This window comes from Fistularia commersonii, chromosome 21, assembly GCF_037954325.1.
Source record: "Fistularia commersonii isolate RoL2024-O1a breed Wild chromosome 21, RoL_Fcom_v1.0, whole genome shotgun sequence".
Taxonomy (NCBI): domain Eukaryota; kingdom Metazoa; phylum Chordata; class Actinopteri; order Syngnathiformes; family Fistulariidae; genus Fistularia; species Fistularia commersonii.
Genome location: NC_141304.1, coordinates 4,851,323 through 4,871,769, shown reverse-complemented (window position 1 = coordinate 4,871,769; position 20,447 = coordinate 4,851,323). Strand labels below are relative to the sequence as shown.

At 43.7% G+C, this 20,447-nt stretch overlaps 1 protein-coding gene across 2 annotated transcripts; it reads left to right on the top strand.

The window, feature by feature from the left end:
- Positions 1-43: 43 nt before the first annotated feature.
- Positions 44-20,395, top strand: dido1 (death inducer-obliterator 1). Of its 2 annotated transcripts, none has more exons than XM_086168956.1 (16): positions 44-472; positions 2,074-2,131; positions 4,434-5,461; positions 5,732-6,164; positions 7,177-7,536; positions 9,321-9,537; positions 11,811-12,351; positions 12,430-12,589; positions 12,735-12,851; positions 12,962-13,075; positions 13,367-13,523; positions 13,608-14,124; positions 14,471-14,618; positions 14,731-14,820; positions 14,920-15,115; positions 16,032-20,395. In XM_086168956.1, exons 3-16 carry the CDS (start codon positions 4,545-4,547, stop codon positions 19,856-19,858), a joined length of 7,794 nt encoding a protein of 2,597 aa, XP_086025082.1. In that variant the 5' UTR covers positions 44-472; positions 2,074-2,131; positions 4,434-4,544; the 3' UTR covers positions 19,859-20,395. The 2 variants fall into 2 exon arrangements, with proteins under 2 accessions (XP_086025082.1, XP_086025081.1); XM_086168955.1 differs by having other exon boundaries at positions 12,962-13,123.
- Positions 20,396-20,447: the final 52 nt, after the last annotated feature.

The following is a 20,447-nucleotide window of genomic DNA, read 5'->3' as shown; positions in this document are numbered from 1 at the left end:
CGCTCCATGTAAATTGTGCCTTCTAGACTTTTAGTCACTAATCACTTAGGATGTTTTAGTTCGACATGAAAATGTAATACTTGCCTTCATTGTCATAATTTCACTTGCGAAAAAATGTTAACATATCTATGAGAGGGGTCTGGGGTCTTGAACCTGCTGAACACAACGAGAGAAAACACAGTTAAATATTCAATATTCATGATCAAAGTGAATATAATTTCATAGTGGGAAATTATATTTTATCTATTCGGTTATTTTAGATTAAAGACGGATGAAATAAAAACTAAACTGAAAAGAATGTGAGAAAAACAGTAAATTGTACTTCTCCTCCCGGCCGGTGGAGGCGCTGAAGACACGGCGCATGTTCTGTCACCGTCAGCCATCTGCCGCAGTCTGTTAGCTCAAGGAAGGAAAATGGAGGACTGACCAGAGAATGAGCGAGGGCACATCGTCGGTATTTTTTCGAGTTTAGGTGGGTAAAATAAATGAATCAACGCCTTGATTGCCTATTTTTGAATTTTAATTTAATTTAGTCTCCTCTTATGTCTCCTTGAATGTCGCGGCTAAACAGTTTGGTACCGATATTCGACAACAAGGTTGAACCTGATGCGCTTGACATTAGTTATTACGATGACTTGTGTAAATGCAATTTCACTTAGTCATTTACAACCACTGTGGACAGTTATATAGTTCTATTTCCAGAAACAGTAAAGAAAATGGCGTTAAATGGGTCTCTAGGGTGAACTTGAATCGAAAATATTTTGTACAATCAGAGCCATCCGAATGCTAATGCTAGCATATCCATGATCTCTGTTGCTTACAGCGTCGTCAAGGCTCGCTTGATACAAACGCCTGTTTTTCAACTCTGCTTTATAATTCAAATACTGACTGTTTGACGACTATATCGACCAACTAAACCGCGAACTAGCCAGAAGGTGTCAATGTTGTAGTGTTGGGCACGTTATTCCTGAATATTAGCTAAGTTAATTATATATCTCACGTTAGCTACCGTTAACGGTTGTCTAGTGAATAGTGTGATGGCTTTGCGGCCATTACTGGAGGTGCAGGACGCCGAGGTTTTCTTTCATTTTAACTGCTTCGTGTTTCTTTGTTTGTATATTATTTGCTGCAGTCTGGGCATTTGGTGCACAATTTTCATAGCGTGGTGTTAGACGTGTGATTATGTCTTTTGACGTTGATGTTGGGGCGATTAGGAATTTCTTTAGCTTTTTTTTTCGATCACGTGCATCGAGGCCGTTTGCAGCCTCCCTGTCGGTAGTGAAGCTGGGAGTTCCCGCGGGCACAATCACAGGTTTCGCACTTACATTTCGCCGCATTGTATTGTCTAGAAGTATATTTCGTCTTGTACGTAACTGTTTGTGCTTGCGGTTTTGTTAAACGATGATCGTTTCGGGGCACCTCCCACCTTTCTTTGCCTAAAGTGCGCCCCCTCCTCCTTCACGTGGCACGGTGTCGTGACCACATGTACGTCGGGGGAAAAAATCTTGTTCGTTCACCCGAGTTGGATTTGTTTAAAGGCGGGATGTCCGCGTTAGAATCCCGTTAATGCGCAAGTTTTTAAAAGCCAAACTAGACCAAGCGAAGGAATCTGAATTAGCCGGGATTTTGAACGACTAAGAGCAATTCTGCCTCCCCCCCGGGCTTTGAGTAGCCTTAAATTTATATTTCTATATAATGTTAAAACAGTTTCGAATAGAAAATCTTATGCTATGCATGGTTTCATTCGAATTAAACACTGACTTTTGTGCGACTATTCTTATGCATATCCACAAAATGCGAAAATTAGAACAGTTTGAGCCATATAAAACACCATTACCCCCTGTGTTAAGTGGCCAACGCAGTAATCACCGAATTCCTAGTTTGTTCCTTAATATGTCAAAGCCACTACCTGTAAGCAATTAGCAGGTTTTACTCATCCTGCCTCAGTTTTGACTTTTTGGGGGGGTGGTTTGCTTGAGGAGTTTTAATGCACACTTGTGTCACCTAACCCTGCTCTAATCACAAGTTACTTATTTTTATTGATATTCCTAACTTGTCTTTTTGTTCTGACAGATCCTTTACGGAGGACGGAGGGTGCTTGCGAAGCCCTTTTATGTTTAAAGAAGCGCAGGTACAGACATTAATCCTTCTTGTGAATTTTGCTTGAAGTCAAATGGCTTCCCCTTGAAATTAATATTCAGTGAGTTTACAACCAATTTAGGCAGCTTGGATAAAATGATTACTAAAAATCTTGATGTCGCAGATGTTGATATTAAGTGTTGTATTAGCTCTTGGTGCCTTGTGTGTGACACAAATGTGACATGTGATACAAGAAGTGGTGTGAAGAGGGTTTTCTGTAAACCACAAATTAAATCTAAGCTAACGGCATGTCAAATAGCAAAGTTATCAAAATGAGCTGCCAATGGAAGGGGAAAAAAGCATCCATGAGACGGTTGAGGACTAAGGAAAATTTTGAAAGTGATTGACAAAAGGAGGGAGTCAGAATTTTAAGTATCTGGCTGAAAGCAGTTTTCACTGTCTCTGCTTCTCCAGCTGCAGTGTTGGACTCTGAGCTCTTTTTCTTACTGCTATAGTTGAATAGAATATTCTTTTAATTGTCCCACTGTGGGGAAATTGCTGGAGATATGTGATCTGGTTACACTGCAGAACCTTGAATTTGCTACAGATAAATATTTTTGTGTTTGTAATCTTCATAAAGATGAAAAGCACAATTTTATGTTGTATTATATATTAGTTTTTTTGTGTTTTTGCCATATGTCAAAACCCCACTTTGAGTTATGGATTATAGTAACATTTTTATGTTTAAACATACGGATAAGCTTTTGATTTTTCTTAAAATCCCCTGACTGTTGTACATTAACCTTTATTAATAATATTCCAGGTACTAATGGTAAAAGGTTACAACATTGCTTGGTGTCATCAGTTATTTATTTATTTCTTTATTTATTCTCATAATATTCAAGGTCCTTTTTCCCTTGTGCTACTGTGTTCATTACCAAATTGTGCCATTTATTTTAGCCATTGAAAGAATGGTATGGCCATAAAATGGTGTTCAGCTAGCATTATGCATTTTAGAGTCAGGTCTTGGGACTTACCTTAAAGTGCAGTTTTCTATCAATTAATACTTTGTGCTTTCAACTCAATCTTTTAGTTATGCTGGCTTTATTTAAATGTATAAATTAAATCGATAGAGCAACATATTGGCAGATTTAAAAGAAATCCACTTACAAAGTTTCCATCAATACATACCATTTTTGTTTATATCTACACATTTCTATTTTAGGGAGTGGATCTTGAGATATAAAGGTTTTTAATCTTTGAAGTAGGTTAAGTCTGCAGACCTCTGACTTTGTTGGATAAAAAAAAAAAAAGTGGATCAGATTTGAACTTCTGCTCAGCTGTTGATTGTAGACATTCGTTTTGAATTAATTCTTTGACTCCAATTATGGAGGAGGATGTGAGTCCTAAAGCTCACTCTCTCCTCAGAGCAGAACCAGGAACATATGGAAAACTTTTTCAGCTCTTTTCCCCCCTTCTTTTTTCCCTTCAGCATTGATTGTCGGAGTATGTCAAACCCCAGTTTGAATTCTTATGTCTGGTTGAGTGTAGAACAGTTATTAATCAAGTCATTTTATTTCTAAATTATGGCAAGTGTTTCCCACAAATTGGAAATATACACCTGGCATTTAGCACTTGCTAACAAACCAAATTTGCACTGTGAGGAGTGCCTCTAGGAGTCATTTTTCATGATGGGTCTTTTTCTCTTACTAGTTGTGACACTGCTTTCACTCTTGCTTGTGAAATGAACTGTGGGGTACAGAGTTGGGTACAGAGCATTGAGAAATAATTTAAAAGTTAGGTCACGTATCAGAATCTTTGTAGAGTTTGAAGGGGTTTATTGTGGATCAGTCATGTTATCCCAATCAATATAAATGCAGTGCAGATGCTAATAATATCTGAGAAATTCTTGTACTGTCTACAACAGGAGTATGTTGATTATACTGTTTAACGTTACCCCTGGAAACTTCTCCATTCCCCAACTGTCTTGCAATTGCATACGATGCATAAATAAAATGTAAAACGAAAACTCGCTTGTCCGACGTAACATAATGTAACATTCTGCCAGCAGCCCTGTATTTCAGTGGTCACACTTTTTATTTGCCAGTTAGTAGAAGGTATATGTATAGGAAAAGAAGACATTTTCATTGGTCACTGATAGCTTAATTTTCTTGGCCTGATTCAACATAAATATGCTAATAGTGTTTGCCAAAACTAGACTGGTGGACATTAATATCCCAGGACCATTCCCCACATAAAATCTGTGTGCTGAAATGGTGAGGCTATGATATCCTACAGCACTGACTTGTGATGTATTTTTCTCCTTGCTTTTTGTGATTGTCTTTTTCTAACAGGAGATAATGTGGCTGAAGAGGCATTAAAAGAGCAAGACTACTCTTACAAAGCCAACAGTGAATTAAAGAAAATTTGTACATTCCGTCAGATCACTGTAGCAAAAACGAGAGATGCCAGTAGAGACAGCGACAGACAGCCTTGAAAGTCGCTGTCCTGTGCGCCGTAGTGGAAGGCAGTCCAAACGTACTGACAAACTAGAAGAATTCCTTTCCACTGCCAAAAGAGCGCTAAGAAAGAGCGCTCCTCCTAGCCTGGAAAGTGGAGATCCTCCTTCCCAAACCCCAACAGATGCTGAAACAGCCTCAGAAGCCAGCTTTGATGGTAACGCTGACACTAAGGCCGAGGAAAAGTCAGAGCCCTTAGAAAGGAGAACAAGAAGTGGTACAAGGAAGCAGACCCAAAAGAGAACCAGTGGCAGGCAAACGCGTGGAGGCTCTGGAGCAGCGGTGAAAGACGAAGGAAGCTCTGAGAATGAAGACGACAGCAGAGACTCTGCTACAAAAGTGTCACTAGAGGACAAAAATGAAGAGAAAAAAGATGAAAAAAGTGATTTAAGCATAGATGACATAGAAAGAACAGATATAGAACAGCCTCAGACGGAGATGGAGTCTGAGAACAAAGAAAATGGTGAGGATAAGAAAGAGCATGCAGAAAAAAATGAAAAGGGGGAAACAGAGGAACCAAAAACTGAAAGTTCTACGGAGAGTTCTGAAAATTCTGCAGTCGTAGTAAAGCGTGCAACAATACGAACATACATAAATAAAAAGAGGGCAGCCAATAAAAACGCTGCCCCTGTCAAGGCTTCTGCGCCTGCTGCCAAGACAACCACGCCAGTGCTTAAAACTACTCAAGCTGCTGGTAAGACGTGCAAGTCCCAGACTGAAGAGGATGAAGATGAAGAAGACGACGACGACGAAGAGGATGATAACGACACTTCCACCTCTTCATCGTCATCTGGAGAGTCTGATGATGGAGGATATGACCCCAATGCACTTTATTGCATCTGCCGTCAGAAGCATAATAAAAGGTGTGCTTTATCCTATCATTGCGTCATTAGTGAATTATTATTCAGTTATCCTTTTAAGAATTGCATATGCAAACTAATTTGCAAGCATCCTCACATTTGCTCTTGAGGGATCTTGTGTGTCTGTATTGTTTAGGTTTGATTCAGCTCACTTTGATCTTAGCCCAATTCCTCGGTATCATGTCATTTTAATACCAACCCTCAAGATATGAGATAAAAAAGTTTTATGTTTTGAGAATTCTAAATTCTATTTTCTATGTCCTTGGTCGCTAGGTTCATGATCTGCTGTGACCGTTGTGAGGAGTGGTTCCATGGTGACTGTGTTGGTATCACAGAGGCCCGTGGGCGTCTGATGGAGAGAAATGGTGAAGATTACATCTGTCCAAATTGCACAGCTAAGAAGAACCAGGTTGTGAGGCCAGCCACTTCCATCCTGTCTATGAGCACAGAAATTGGGAAGTCCAAAAGTGGTGTTGCTTCTCCGGTTCCTCCTGTTTCCATTACCGCTGCATCTTCTGCAACTGGTGAAAAAGCACTTGCCCTGGGAGCAAACTCAGGTCCCTCAGCAAACCAGGCGGTCTCTGCATCTCAAGCCTCTACATCTGTTGAAACTGAGGAGAAAGGAGTTGAAGATGTGGGTATCAAAGGCAGGATTGAGAAAGCCACCAATCCGACTGGGAAAAAGAAAATAAAGATCTTTCAGCCGGTAGGTCCTTTTATGATGTCAGAGGATTTGATATCTTTTAGCATTAATTCCTAAACCTTTTATACTTAGTACCCATTTACTCAATATTTGGGTTTAATCGAATCACTATGATGACTGAAAGCCAGTTTGACCAGAATAAAATACGATATTTACTGTACTATACGCTACAGATATATGCTTTGTATCTTTATCAAGTTCATGCATGAGAAAATGTATTTATTCTTCAAATACCTAAATATTTTGTCAATTTCTGTTCTCTTTTGACTAAGCTGTTAACGAGGTTAAGCAAAACTGATTGCTGCTTTCCTTCCATTCACCATTTTATTTCCCCCTGCTTCCTATCTAGCCATCACAGTATTTACAAAAACTAATAGTTGATGTTGGGATGTGGCTGCTGTAGGAGTAATGTGCTGCATGCAAACATTTAGTCTGAATAATGGTGTATGAAAAAAAAGACTTGTCAGTTGGATTTGAATGATCTCACGGTTGTTTTTTCCGTTAAGTGCGGTATGCTATTCTGATACATATTTTCAATGAGTACTGAAAAATCAGTAGTTACAACTTATTACCATGCTAGATACTTAAAGCATAGCCTTTTAAGCACTTGGGTTACAATTGCAGGGTTTGGATGAAGTTAAGTCAATCAGCATTTTAAATTTATCACATTTGACACTTTAATGTAAATTTCAAATAATATTGTTTGATTGACAGCTCACATTTCTACCAATTTCTCTCCCTGCTAGATGTGGCAGCTCTTTACTTAGGCAACAACAATGATGCAGAGAGTGAGAGAGAGGCTCTTTAAAGGAGATGTGGCTGAATGAGGCATTGAGAGCTTTGTTGGATCAATGCAGTGGGACTTTAAATGTATTCAAACTAAACCTCTAAAACATAATTAATGTCCAAATTTCACAGTTTGAAGACAAAACTGCTAACACTGTTGATGTTGTAACATCTTAGTTGTAACATTCATTTCAGCATATTGATTGTAATGCATTCTGACTTGATGCAGTCCATACAGCTGCCACCCCAGCCAAGAGCAGATCAGAACCCGGCACCAGCGGTGGAGAAGAAAAGCATCTCAACAGAGCAGAAAGCAGTACCAGACACAGAACAGAAAGTGGCTTCAAATGTGGAGGTGAAAACAACACCAATGTTGGAAGAGAAAACTGGACAGGAGGCTGTGGACGCGTCTTCTTCACCTAAATGTATCGGGCCTGGCTGTGAGAATAATGCCCAGCCAGACTCTGTATACTGTGGGAATGACTGTATCCTGAGACATGCTGCCGCAACTATGAAGTCCATCACTGATGTGAAAGAGCCCAAGCAGAAGGATAAGGTCAAGGCTCAGAAATCCAACTCTGCACCAAAGGTAAATTGGACCACCTGAAATGGCCCTTTTTCAGTCCTTTAAAGTAACACTCATCCATTTTTTTTAAACAATGATACATGCAGTAAACACAAAATTGTGAAATTACATGTAAGAGCCTCTCTAGGGACTTTACTATGATTTACACACATACAATAAAGAACATTTATACTACAGATAAAGTAGCTGCTGGGCCCGCAAAATTCATGGGAGGAGTGAAACGGTAAACATGAGTGGAAAAAACTTGAAAAAGCAGTAATTCTGCTGTTTATGAACTGCCCAACATTGCTAACGTAGCATGGAGACAACATTAAGCATTTCATCAGCTGATTCGCTACGTTCTGTATGATGCTTACCTAATGCACTGAAGACTGGTGTTAAGAATCGTGTGAACAATGGAGTTGGAACAAAGTTGTGGATGATGTAGAACACCACCAATATTTTTTTAGGTACCAAAGCATATTTCTGTATTTTTCTGAGAGTTTTCATTTGGTGGACACCTTATATTTCAGTAAACCAGTAAGTTGGTTGTTGGTCAATTAATTATTCATCGACCAATCATGATGGAATAGGTCTGTATTCATCATATTTTCAGTTTTTTTTCCACCACAAAGATGTGGTAGCACTCAAGTCTAAAGCTGCATAGTGCTTCAATAATATCTGTCCCCACCTGCTTGTGCATCTTAACACTAGTGAAAAGTGAGGGGGGGCCCTCTCGGTGGTGATCGTCATTTTTTTGTAAGTTGCTTTTTTTGTGAGCATTCCTTAGAATTGTGTAAGTCCCAACTTACTAGTCTTCCCTATCACCACTTTTGAACTGCTTTGCTGTCGTTATGTGGGGAACGCAAAGCAAGCTGGTCTCATGTTTGGCACTTGATGCTGCCATTGTCTCACAGGCTCAAGGTAGTTTTGTTAGCCTGAACTACTCAGTAAGCCTCGTTAGTCATGTGCCAGGGGCTGACAAATGTGTGGCATCTTCTGTCTTTTAAGCCTAATGCTGGCATCTCTTTCCCTAAATTTTCACTTAGTTTGTTGAAGGCAACACAGAACATCTATAGTACAGACACACTGCATTTTCTCCAGAAATTAATTGCCAAGCTGAGACGTTGTTGCTTGTTTTTTTTTAGCTAAAATGCATTTTTCAGTAAAGTTTAGTTATGTTGTGAAAAATCGAAAAGCTGTGGAACATTTTATTTGCGTGTCTTAAATGTCATATTTGGACAACTAGCATCTGCTGTTTGGACTCAGTTTTTTGTTCCGATCTGAAAGTAGGAAATTACATTTGAAAGAGTTGGGAACATGACGCTGAACTCCTGAACATAATCTGATTCAAGATGTCAGATCAAACTCCCAGGAAACTTATCTCAGGCACAAGGACATCCTCATATCCACAGGTTCACTTCTAAAACTTTGCATACAGCTAAAACATGCTTTTGGATCATGGTTTGAGTCCTTCAATTGAGAACCATTCTAAATTTGCAGATCGTTTGAGTGAATGTATTTGCTGCCCGAGTCTGATTCCGGGATAGCAGTGGGATTGTTTTTAATTGTCAAAACAAAGATAATACGCTGTTTTAAACTTGAGGTTGTACATCCAATCTGCTAATTTGATTAGCTCTTCAACTTAATTGATTTTTAACTGCTACTGTTATCCTTTAGTTGATTATTTTGTTTCAAGAAATTCAGAAGGAAACTGTTGTGAGGCAAAAAGTTTTTTTTTTTTTTTTTGCATTTTTGTTGTACCTTTAAAAGCCTGAATGCATTTTCATCTCTTCCAATTCACTCAGAGGGTCGCTGCTGGTGGGAGGAGGACACGAAGGAACAAGGAGGAATCGGATAGTGATGAAGATTACAGCCCTGATCCGGATGATGATGATGAAGACGAGCATGCCGAGGAACACCCGCCCCCTCCAGCCACCGCATCCTGGTCCAGCGACCATAATTACATTGCAGTAACACCAGAAAAGACTACACCCATATCAACAACAGTGTTAAACAAAAAGTGTATGTATCTCTTTGAGGCCTTGGGCTATTGTTGTTTTTTCCATTACAAATGTGGTTCCTGTCATGCTAGCATAATATCAAATAGCAATTCACTCGGAGGGGAGCATCAGGAGGTGGACTCCTCTGAGGTTGACATTACCATGATTTCCCAAGTGTTGTGATTTTGATTTTGTGAAGGTTTGGTTACTCAATGAAATGGTGGCAGCTGTTGACAAGGTAAGTGGTTGATAAAGGTAAGTATAAGTCACATGGTCATTGAAATTGTTTTTTTCTCTGAGTAGGGGGGGAGTCTGCTTTCAAAAAGAGAAGGAAACCGATATCAGTGTTTGAAAAATAATGTCCCAAATTCTGAAAAATCATTACATACCTCTGCTCATTTTTCAAATTATTTTGTTAAAGTTAGCATAAGCAATGTAGCCAGAAATTTTACTGCGGAGTTCAATCATTCTTTGACCCATCCGCAGCCATTTTGTCCCCCAAATTCTTGACAGCAGATTACTGGGGGGCCCACATTTCATCACCACATGCTTAGAGTGCACAATTGAAAAAGAAATTCATGGTTAGCGTTCAAAAGCCGCTTCCGACTTTGCCCTTTCTGAAATCTAGGTGTGTGTGTGTGTGTGGCAATGCTTCCTTACCAGCTTTATGTGGATGCATGCGTCTTCAATTCCTGCGTTCACCCCTTAGCTGATCTCAAACAGGCCCTTATTCCAGCAGGTAGGTCTCAGAATCACATTTATTGGACCCATGAATTTTTAGCTCATATTGAGCCAACAATCATCCATGAACCTGTTGAGGTCAACCTTGTGCTCTGTACCCTTAATTTTTAGGGTAACGGGATTACCTTTTTCACAGTCTTCTTTTCCTATTGAATGCTATGCATCAATACCGTTGGGAAACTGGCTTAAAATAAAAGGTGATATGACAGATATTTGGATGCCTTGATTGATTATCTGAGCAGTGTTAGCCTGATGGATGATCCGATTACTCCAGCAAACAAGCATATACCACTGATTAAGTCATCACACACCAAGATTTGAAGACTGATGCCCAAGATGCCGTGAGAGTGAGCGGCGTGAAGAGGAGCCTCTGCAAGACCTTCTCATCCACGTTGCCGTGAGACCCCAAGACCACTTTGAAGTTTTTGTGTGCTGAAATGCAAGAGGCTGCGGTGGGAGACGGAAGCTGAAAACCTGCATGCTTTACAAGAACAAGCTACGGACAAGATTTTCCACATGATTTCCAGTCCATGAGATCATATACACATTAAGCTGAACCTTCATTGACGTATTTCTGGGGAGGGGGGGGTACTTTCACCTCATTTTACCCTGCAAGACCTTGAGGAGTCAGTGAGGCATTTTAGTAAATGCACAACATTGAGTATCAGCAGGGCAGAGTAGTGCGTCCACTAATGGTTGGTACAGGAGAAGTTTAAGACATTTTTGCTGGCGGTTACACCTGACAGTTGGTCTGCTGTTTTTGGGTTCATACAGCTTTAATTGCAGTATTACCAAAACCTGCTCAGTACTGAAGTGTGTAATTTGAGGGGAAATGCTAGTGCATAAGTACATATTGGCAGTGAATAGTTTTGTGTTCTCTTTGGGTTTTCACATGAGGGTGCATTTGATTTTGATGAAATTGGGACTCACCGAATCAGTGCAAGTTTAAAGGGATGTTTTATGTCAAGTTGATTTTGGGTCAGAATCAATTTGCCCCAACAAGATCCTCAGGGTGATGATGGTCAGTGGTAATTTAGTTCTGTAGTTTAAAAGAGGTGTTTGTTTCAACGCTACCTGAAATGTTGATCTAATGCACGTTCAGTATTGTTAGCAAATAGTGCTTAAGCAGGCTGTTTCGAAGCCTTTAAATAACTGTTGGATGCTTCTCAACTTCTTATGGCAAGATAACAGTTTTTTTAAAAAGCACTAATAGCACAATGTACCTGCTGTTACTGCTAAAAAAAGTAATAAAAAGGGACTATATCTTCTCTGTTGTCAACTTTGTATTTATTCAAGGAATGTTGTTCCTGATTGGAATTTGTGCACACTACTACCTGACTGCAGACTAGGATTTCTCTTGATAGTGATCTTTTTTTTTTTTTTTTTTTTTTCCAAAGTTTGTGATGTGTTATAAAATGAGCCACTTCTAGAAATGATGAGCCAACTTCTCGAGTGACTTCCTGAAGCTGTGACCATCTGAAATATGACAATGTATCGTGTCAACTGAATTTCTTTAGGGTATGTTTTAAAGTCTTTTATCTCTGTGATTTCCAGCCCCTCCCAAAGAGGAGAAGCAGAGTGAGAAGGAGCCGGCACCAGTTTCTCAGAAATCTTCCTCAGTATCAAAAGCCCAAGTCAGAGGAAACAAGAAATCCCAAACGGCCAAAGGAGTCAAGGTTTCCCCAAAGGGCAAGAAGCCACCACCTCAGTCAACCAGCTCCAGGACACTGAGAAAACCTGCGTCTGCGCCGAGTAAAAATGCACCAAAGTCAAAGAAGCCAGGCCCATCGCCCACCGTTTCCAAGTCTGCTTTTCCTCCAGGTCCTATACATGTCACAGGCGCGCTGCGAGTCACCAAGTCAAACTTCACCATTCCCAAGAAGCCTCAACCAAAGGACACTCCATCTCATAGGCAGTCTTCATCCAGTAGGGCATCGTCCTCTCAAGCTTCGTCAGCCTCCTATTCCCACTCTTCATCCTCCAGATCTTCCCATTCGGCTTCCTCAGCGCCCCCTGTCTCCCCCATGCCACCACCTCCCAACAACCAGATGCGACAGAACATCCGTCGCTCGCTGACAGACATCCTCTACAAGAGGTGAATTTGTGTTTCTCCACAGGTGTGTGGTTCAGACCCCCAGACCAAATGCTGAAATGTTGTGCTCTTTGCTTCCAGGGTGAGCGATAGCGACGATCTGAAAATGACCGAGAGCGAGGTGGCCAGACTTGCGGTCGCCATTGAGAAGGAGATGTTTAACCTCTGTCTGAGCACCGACAGCAAGTACAAGAATAAGTACAGGTCACTTATGTTCAATCTCAAGGACCCTAAGAACAAAGTGAGTCAAAACAAACACGTTTCCATGAAAGTTTCATGTTTGACATAAATTATTTTCTACATGATTGAATTTTAAACCCCTCCCTTTTTTATGTTAGGGCTTGCCTTCAATTTCACTCGCTAAGTGCATAATGTGTTTGTTTTAGGGTTTGTTCTACAGGGTGATCGGGGGAGAGGTCACCCCGTTCAGACTGGTGAGACTAAGTGCCGAGGAGTTACTGTCCAAGGAGATATCAGAATGGAGGAAGTCTGATAATACTGAGGTAAATATCGCCTCCAGTTTACAGTCGGACAAATAACTGGCTGTCATTATACAGAGGTGGGACGTGTGTATTGTATCTTAAAAACAAGAATGTTTGGATTTTGCCTGCAGGCTCAGACTTCCAGTTCAAGGAGTCATTTGGGTCACTCCAAACTGGGTAGTAGAAATGACTCTGGCTCACAAAGCATGGACATGGAGGATGCCCCACCGTCATCTGATGCAGATGTATGTATCTCAGGCACAGCCTCATCTGCTCGCTCGGCTTCTGCTGTAGTAAGTGGAAGCATGCTGTCTTTCATACCTGCTGCATGAGTTCCTTAAAGTCTGGCAAAGTAACAGTGGCAGCCATAATATGGGGGCGCTATCTGTAAACTTAACTATCTTTCCTTCTTTCCTTTGCTTTTCTTGCTTTGGTAGCACTAGGGACCTATTGCTGTCCTTTGTGGACATCTGGCTATTGATAATCATATTCAACACTCAAACGTACAAATGACTACAAGTCTCTCGATTTCGCAGGACCCAGATGAATCCGGTTCTTTCCCTGCTTCTGCAAACCAGTCGTCCTCCGGCGATGGAGGCGGCAACATGCCTGATATTTTCAGCAACATGCTTAAAGACACGACTTCCGAGCATCGCACCCATCTGTTTGACCTCAACTGTAAAATATGTACAGGTGAGTGACATACAAGGTGATGTTAGTCAACTGCTTAAATCTTTTTGTGTTATATTAATTTATTTATTTTGATTCTTGAAACAGGTCAGAAGACGGAGGATGAGCCAGCATCAAAGAAAGCCAAGTTGACTAAGAAGCCTGACACAAATCCACCCAGACAAGAGCTCCATTCTTCCAGGTCCGGGGATGTGTCTCCTGTAGGCCAACCGCAGGTCTCCTCCACTTACCAACACCAGCAACCTGTCCCACCCACCTACCAGTCCAGTATGGAAGTCACGGCCCCAGAGCCACAGCTGCAGCTCTTCCAGGAGGACCGGATCAGCCTCCCGCCTCCGGCACAGCCCCCGCCAATCGTGGCACCGACCGTCTCCTCTGTCAGCATCACCCGCAGGGACCCGCGCATGGCAAGGCATGGGTCGGGCGTGACCGTAACGTACACCACCCCTGAAAAGGTCGCCAACAACTCCGCAGAGCCATCCCCAGCTCTTGTTGCTGCTGCTGTCGAGGTTGGAGCAAAGGCCTCCCTGCCCTTGCCCCTTCCCCTACCCATGCCCCCAGGTCCACCACCCTCGGTGGCTGTGTCTAAACCAATCAAAACCAGGTACATAGTCTCTTAAGATTTATTAAACTTTATCAGCTCTCACCGAGTCTTCCAAAATATCCTTGATTAATACTAAACATTTGAAAGAGCCTCAAAAGGGTTGATACTTAACCAACTAAACATTTATTTAGATTTGCCATTTGTCACAGGGAAGTCAGTACCGACCCCATGAATGTTATGACCCCTTTTCTGCTAAGTCTAAATATAAGCCAAGTCTAAATATAGTAATATTTATACTTAAATATAGTAATATTTAGACTTATCTTCTGATGTCCAGGCTGGCCACTTGTTATTCTACTATGTAATTTTTGAAAATGTCTCATTTCCTGATGACTTCCTCTCCCAGTTTATTAGACCCTCCACTTGAAGGTGAGACGGCTATCTTTCTCCACGGCCAAGAGAAGATATGGAAAGGCTTCATCTTCATGCAGTCTGTCGCAAAGTTTGTGACAAAGGCTTACCTGGTTTCAGGATCTTTTGAACATCTGAAGGAGGTCAGTAGGTTGACTGACCATGCCCTAATGTGTACAGCCTTTTTTTAAATTCTTTTTGAGAGATATAAGGTGTCATTAACAAATGAATCCCTGCATTGTCCACATCTTGCAGGATTTGCCCGACACCATTCATGTCGATGGACGGATCCCACCAAACACAGTGTGGGACTATGTCGGGAAGCTGAAGACCTCACTTTCCAAGGTTCATGGGGGGGGAGCACAAAAAAAAAGTTGGAGCCAAAATCCATGTGCAAATTTGCCCGAAAAGCCTTTGCGTAAATTATGTTCTGCTCTATTCCAGGAGATCTGCCTGATCCGTTTCCACCCCGCCACAGAGGAAGAGGAGGTGGCGTACGTCTCTCTCTTCTCCTACTTTAGCAGCAGGAAGCGGTTTGGCGTGGTGGCGAAAAATGACCGGCGGATTAAAGACCTCTATCTCATCCCACTCAGTTCAAAGGACCCATTACCCTCCAAACTCTTACCGTTTGACGGGCCAGGTAAGGTTTCTACACAATTTTTTGTCAATAATAAACTTCTGTTGGGACTTGCACATATGTACTTTTTGTTTTTTCTTCATATCTTTATGTTCCTTTTGTTCCCTTATGTGGACTTGGTGAGTATATTTTACGTGGTCTGCACTCGGGCTGAAATGAGAGCTTGTGGACTTCCAAGTTTGTACCGTAGGGGGCACTAACACTCTGGATTTTACATGACTGTATCAGTGTCATGCTATTAACTTGTCTGTGTGCCGCTTAGTATTAATAAAGGATTACTTGCGTCCCAGATTGGTGCCAATTGAGTTGAATCTCAGCTTTTTCTGTTTTGCGATTTGATTTTGTAAAAATCTGCCTAAAACATTGATTTAACTACTGTTACATATGTGCTTTTTACACGGAGGTGGATATATTGTTGATTAACAGAACTCAATCTGGGTTTTGATCACAGCTTAAATATTACATATGTCTCTTAGAAGGGACCACAGCAGTCCTTTTTAAAAAATCCAAATGGACTAAGTGCAATAATACTTTTACTGTCTTTTTTTTTTTTTTTTTTAAATTGTGTCCAGATTATTTTTGCAGCATAGCAGCAAACCACTTTAGGGCCCTGACAAGCTTTCAGGAAAATGTTGTTTTTGTTGCAAGCAACTGCTTTTACTTTTATCTTTTTTTCCATCAGTGTATGGCATGAAGAAAAAAAAAAAATCCCAAAATTTATATTTGCAGATACAAAATGCTTTGGATTCGTACCCATTTACCTTTTTTCCCTGAAATTTTGCCAGGAATTGTTGTTAATTAGTAACAAGCTCTTATTTCACTTGGTTCACACTACAAATCTGATAATGTTTTGTTGATCGAGTGTTTTTTATTTTATAAAATCCCCAAAAGATTTTTGTTTGTTTGTCCCGCTGTACAGGGCTCGAACCGTCACGCCCAAACCTACTCCTTGGGCTCCTGATCTGTCAGAAAGACAGAAAGCGTGTTGGCACTCCACTGGAAAGTGAAGAGAAAAGGTCCAAGGCTCACATCACTGATACTGACGACAGTGGACCTTCAAAAGCCTCTGTCAAAGCCGAAAGAAGCACAAGGCTATCCTCAGAAATCCCCTTCAGCACAACTCCTCCAGGGTCACCCCCTCCTAGCTCTTCTGACACATCCGCTGGTGCTGTCACCACACCTTCTATTCTTTCTCTGTTGTCCTCTGTCAAAGCTCCCCCCACATCAATGGTCACTGGCAAAGATTCCCCGTCCTCCTCCTCAACCTCTGCCGCCTCCTCCTCCTCCTCTGCAGCTGTTGCTACCCCTCTTCAGACTATCCTCAATACCCTGTTCAAGAAGAAAAAGCACGACTCCGAAGCCTCCAACTCTCCATCCGACCAGAGCGGGGATGCTCCAGTCCAGCCGGCCGCGTTGCTCGACTCCATCATGCAAAAAAACATTTCCATGGACGAGGATGAAGATGATCGGCCATATGACCCAGAGGAAGAATATGAGCCCAGCATGTGTTACGGCGTGTCTAAAGCCCCGGTGGAGGTTGTAAGCAAACCGGACATCGCCAAAGTGTCTGAAGTGGCATTGAGCGAGGGAGATGACGTGGCATATGATCCGGAGGATGACACCATTTTTGAAGAGCTCCAAGCGATCGTGCCATGTCAAACTAAAACCGCAAGTGAACCGGCGCCAGACCCGCAGCAGATTCTGGAGAACCTGAAGCAGATTGGAGACCAAACATTCCAAAAGCAGGCGGACCAGCCAACGTCATCAGTGGGGACAGCACCCATCTCACTGACCCTTGAGGACAAGCTGTTAACTCAACCGACTGCATCCATCTTGGCTGGCAGCCAGCTCTTGCAGCTCGGCAAAAAAGTCGAAGAGCTGGTCAAGTCATCTTCAGTCAGTCCTTTGATAAATCAGAAGAGGGATCCTCGACAGAGCAGGGACCCGCGTCAGACCACGGCTTGCGGAAAACCAACGGATGAACTTGAGGAGCAAGAGGAGGCATCTGCTGTGTTGGCAGAGAGTCCTCCTCCGGAGACAGTTGTCCAAGAGCTGCAGTTACCTTCCGTCACCGATGAGCAACAATCCTCACAAGGCCCAGACGTTTCGCTGTCTTTAGAAGAAGCGAAAAGTGAGACGTTGCCCTTCATGGACTCAGACAAGGCCGAGGTGTCAATTCCCTTGTTAGGAGAGAAGCTGGAACCTGATATGGAGGTCAACTACATGGATGAGAAGGAAGCGAGAACAGAGGCGGCTGAGCCCGTTGTGACTGAAATCGAGACGGACAAGTACAGCATTTGGCCAAATGCTGCCAGTATTCTTAAAGCTAGCGAGGATACAGAGTATGAGGAGAATAGCCAGGATTCAGCTGTGTCAGGCTATTATGGCGATGCCGGCAAAACCTCCGCCATCACATCTACAATCCCCGTCCTCACTCAGAGCACAGCAATGGCTGACAGTCAGTCCCATCACATAGCACATCACATGTCTATGGCCGGCTTTGACACATCCTACAGACCTCTGGGTGAAATGCCTCCACCGACCAACTATCCACTGCCCCCCCAGATACAGGGTCAGAATCTGGTAAGGCCCCCGCAGGTGTCACTTCCTCCGCCCATGCAAGGACATCCCTCAATGTCGGCTCCCCCTCACATGCAAGGACCCCTCCCACCCATCCACGTCCCGCCCCCTTTGCGTGCCCCCCTGCCAATTCAAGCAGACACCAATCAGCAATTCGGCCCGCTGCCAGCCGCGTACCCGCCTTACCAGAACCAATGGCCTGGCTCTCAGTTGCCGCAGCAGCAGCAGCCTCAGCAGCCTCAGCAGCAGCAACAGCAGCCACCTCCCGGGCCACCTCTGCAGAATATCATGCCACCAAGAGGACTACCACCACCGTTCCCTCCGATTGGCCAGAGAGGACCACCGCCTCAACTGTTTGATCCCTCCATTCCCTCACAGCACATTGGGCAACAAGGTCCTCCCCTAGGCCTCCCCCTGCCTCCTAATTTCGACGGACAGAGTCGCTTGCCCCTGCCAAGATTTGGTGGCCCACCGCCGCCACCATTCAATTTCTCAGGAAACCAAATCCCTCCTCTGAATTTTCCCGGTCCGCCCCCTGGACACTTCGACAACAGGGTCCCTCCTCCCTCCTCGCACTTCAGTGGGCCCAGGGCACCTCTGCAGTCTCAGTACGGTGACCATGTAACACAACCCCCGCTGGTAGACCAAGCTCGGGGTTCTGTAGACCAGTATGGCAAAGACACCCACACCTTTAAGTTGAATGCGGACCAACACCAGAATCCGAACACGCTCCACATTTTTAAAGACAATCAGGGCCCACTACCAGGCCCAGCGTATCGGGGACCCGTACCCAACCAGTATGACGACAGAAGAGCTCCACCTCCCAGCGGGGAGATGGGTGGACAACACTTCGCTCACCAGTATCCAGGCTCCAGGCTACACGCCTCGCCACCACATCGAGGTGCGTTCGATGAACTCCGGGTCCCCTCTCAGGAGGTCAGATCCCACCCGACACCGCCTTTTGGACCGTCAGAGCTGTACCGCTTTGAGAGGCTCTCGGATGAGGCTCGACCTGTTCGCCACAGTGGCCCGCTGTTGCCAACTCCTCCAGAGGCTCCCATTGGACCTTCTGGCCGCATCGGAGGCCACAGTCCTGACCTGCTCAGGGATGACCACTGGCGCCGCCATTCCCCCGAGATGAGGAGGAGGAGCATTGCCCGAGAGGGCTCGGAGCCCCGCAGTGTGGAGCGCTTTAGCCGCTTTGATGGAGGCCTCCGAGAACCCGCTTCAGGTCCTCCACAGCCCGCTGAAGAAAGACCAAGGGAACTGTCCGAGGATCGCAGGAGGGAAAGAGAGAGGGAAGGGACCCATCCTGGCCGGCCCTCGTGGGACAGAAGTCAGAGCAAACGTTGGAGTCGGGAGCGTGACTGGGACCGGGGCAGAGAAAGGGATCGCGATCGGGAGCGGAGCCGAGAGCGCGAACGCAGCAGAGGGAAGGAGGGCGAGAAGCACAGGGAGACGGAGGCAGAGCGTCACAGGGATCAAGAGGCAGACAAGAGGAGAGAACGCGAGAGAGACAGGGAAAGGGACAGAGGCAGAGACCGAGACTCCGATAGGAGGGACAACGACCGTGACCGAGGACGAAACCGTGACAAAGAGCGTGAGCGTGACAGGAGGCGAGACAGATCCCGAAGTAGAGACCGGGACAGGGACCGCGGGAAAGACCGAGGCAGGGATCGGGATAGAGACAGGGATCGGGATCGAGAGAGGGACAGAGACCGAGACAAGGACAAGGAAAAGGACAAGGAAAAGGACAGGGAAAAGGACAAGGACAAAGACAGAGACAAGGACAGAGACAGGGAAAAGGACAGAGAGAAGGACCGGGACAAGGACCGTGAAAAGGACCGGGACCGGGACAGAGACCGGGACAGGGACCGGGACAGGGACCGGGACAAGGACCGGGACAAGGACAAGGACAGGGACAAGGACCGGGAAAAGGACCGGGATAAGGATAAGGATAGGGACAGGGACAAAGAACGGGAAAAAGACCGTGAAAAAGACAAAGACCGGGACAGAGACAAAGACAGAGACAAAGACCGGGACAAGGACCGAGATCGTCGGGAACGGAGCAGGAGCCGGGAGAAGAAAGATGAGAAAAAAGACATTAAGCATGAGGCATCTAAGGAGAGCGACAAACCTGCGGAAAAAGACAAAAGCGTGTCCTAGTCTGTTTCATGTACACTACATTACCATTCTGATGGACATTTTAATCGAGCACCACTTCTTCTAAATGTAGATTAGCAGTATTTCCTCTTGTGTTCAGACTGAAGAACAGTTTGACAATGTTTGTATTCTGTTACTTAAGGATTTCTACTTTTGTTCGATTGCATTTGAAACACATCCGAAGGCCATCTTAAGTTGCTTGTGGAAAAGCTGTATAATGTAACTACTGAGTCCTATCACGTGTATCCTGTCAAAGCCATTCAAGGAAAAAAAAAACGAAGTAACAGATTAACACATCATTTGCAATATGTAAATAGAAATGTATTTGTGTATATACTGATGTTTTTAATAATACGTTTTCTAAGTAGAGAAAATCTAAGCCATATATCTGGAATGGATAACATGAAAGGCAAAAACTGCTTAGAACTGTTTTCATTGCACAGTACAAAGGAAAAAAAAAAGTTCCATTTAGCTACAGTATAATTGATGGTTGTCGTTGAAATAAAATGAATCTGTTTCATCTCAGCTGATTAAACCTGACAATTACACGCGTTCTTCGCGTCTTTCAAGAGCGCAGGCCGGTCGGTCCTGT

What these genes read in the sequence shown, in the direction of transcription:
- dido1 (XM_086168955.1), top strand. Translation starts at nt 4,545, where the DNA reads ATGCCAGTAGAGACAGCGACAGACAGCCTTGAAAGTCGCTGTCCTGTG. An exon ending in CTTTTGAACATCTGAAGGAG is followed by an intron (nt 14,619 to 14,730) that starts GTCAGTAGGTTG and finishes CACATCTTGCAG; the next exon opens with GATTTGCCCGACACCATTCA. An exon ending in TGAAGACCTCACTTTCCAAG is followed by an intron (nt 14,821 to 14,919) that starts GTTCATGGGGGG and finishes GCTCTATTCCAG; the next exon opens with GAGATCTGCCTGATCCGTTT.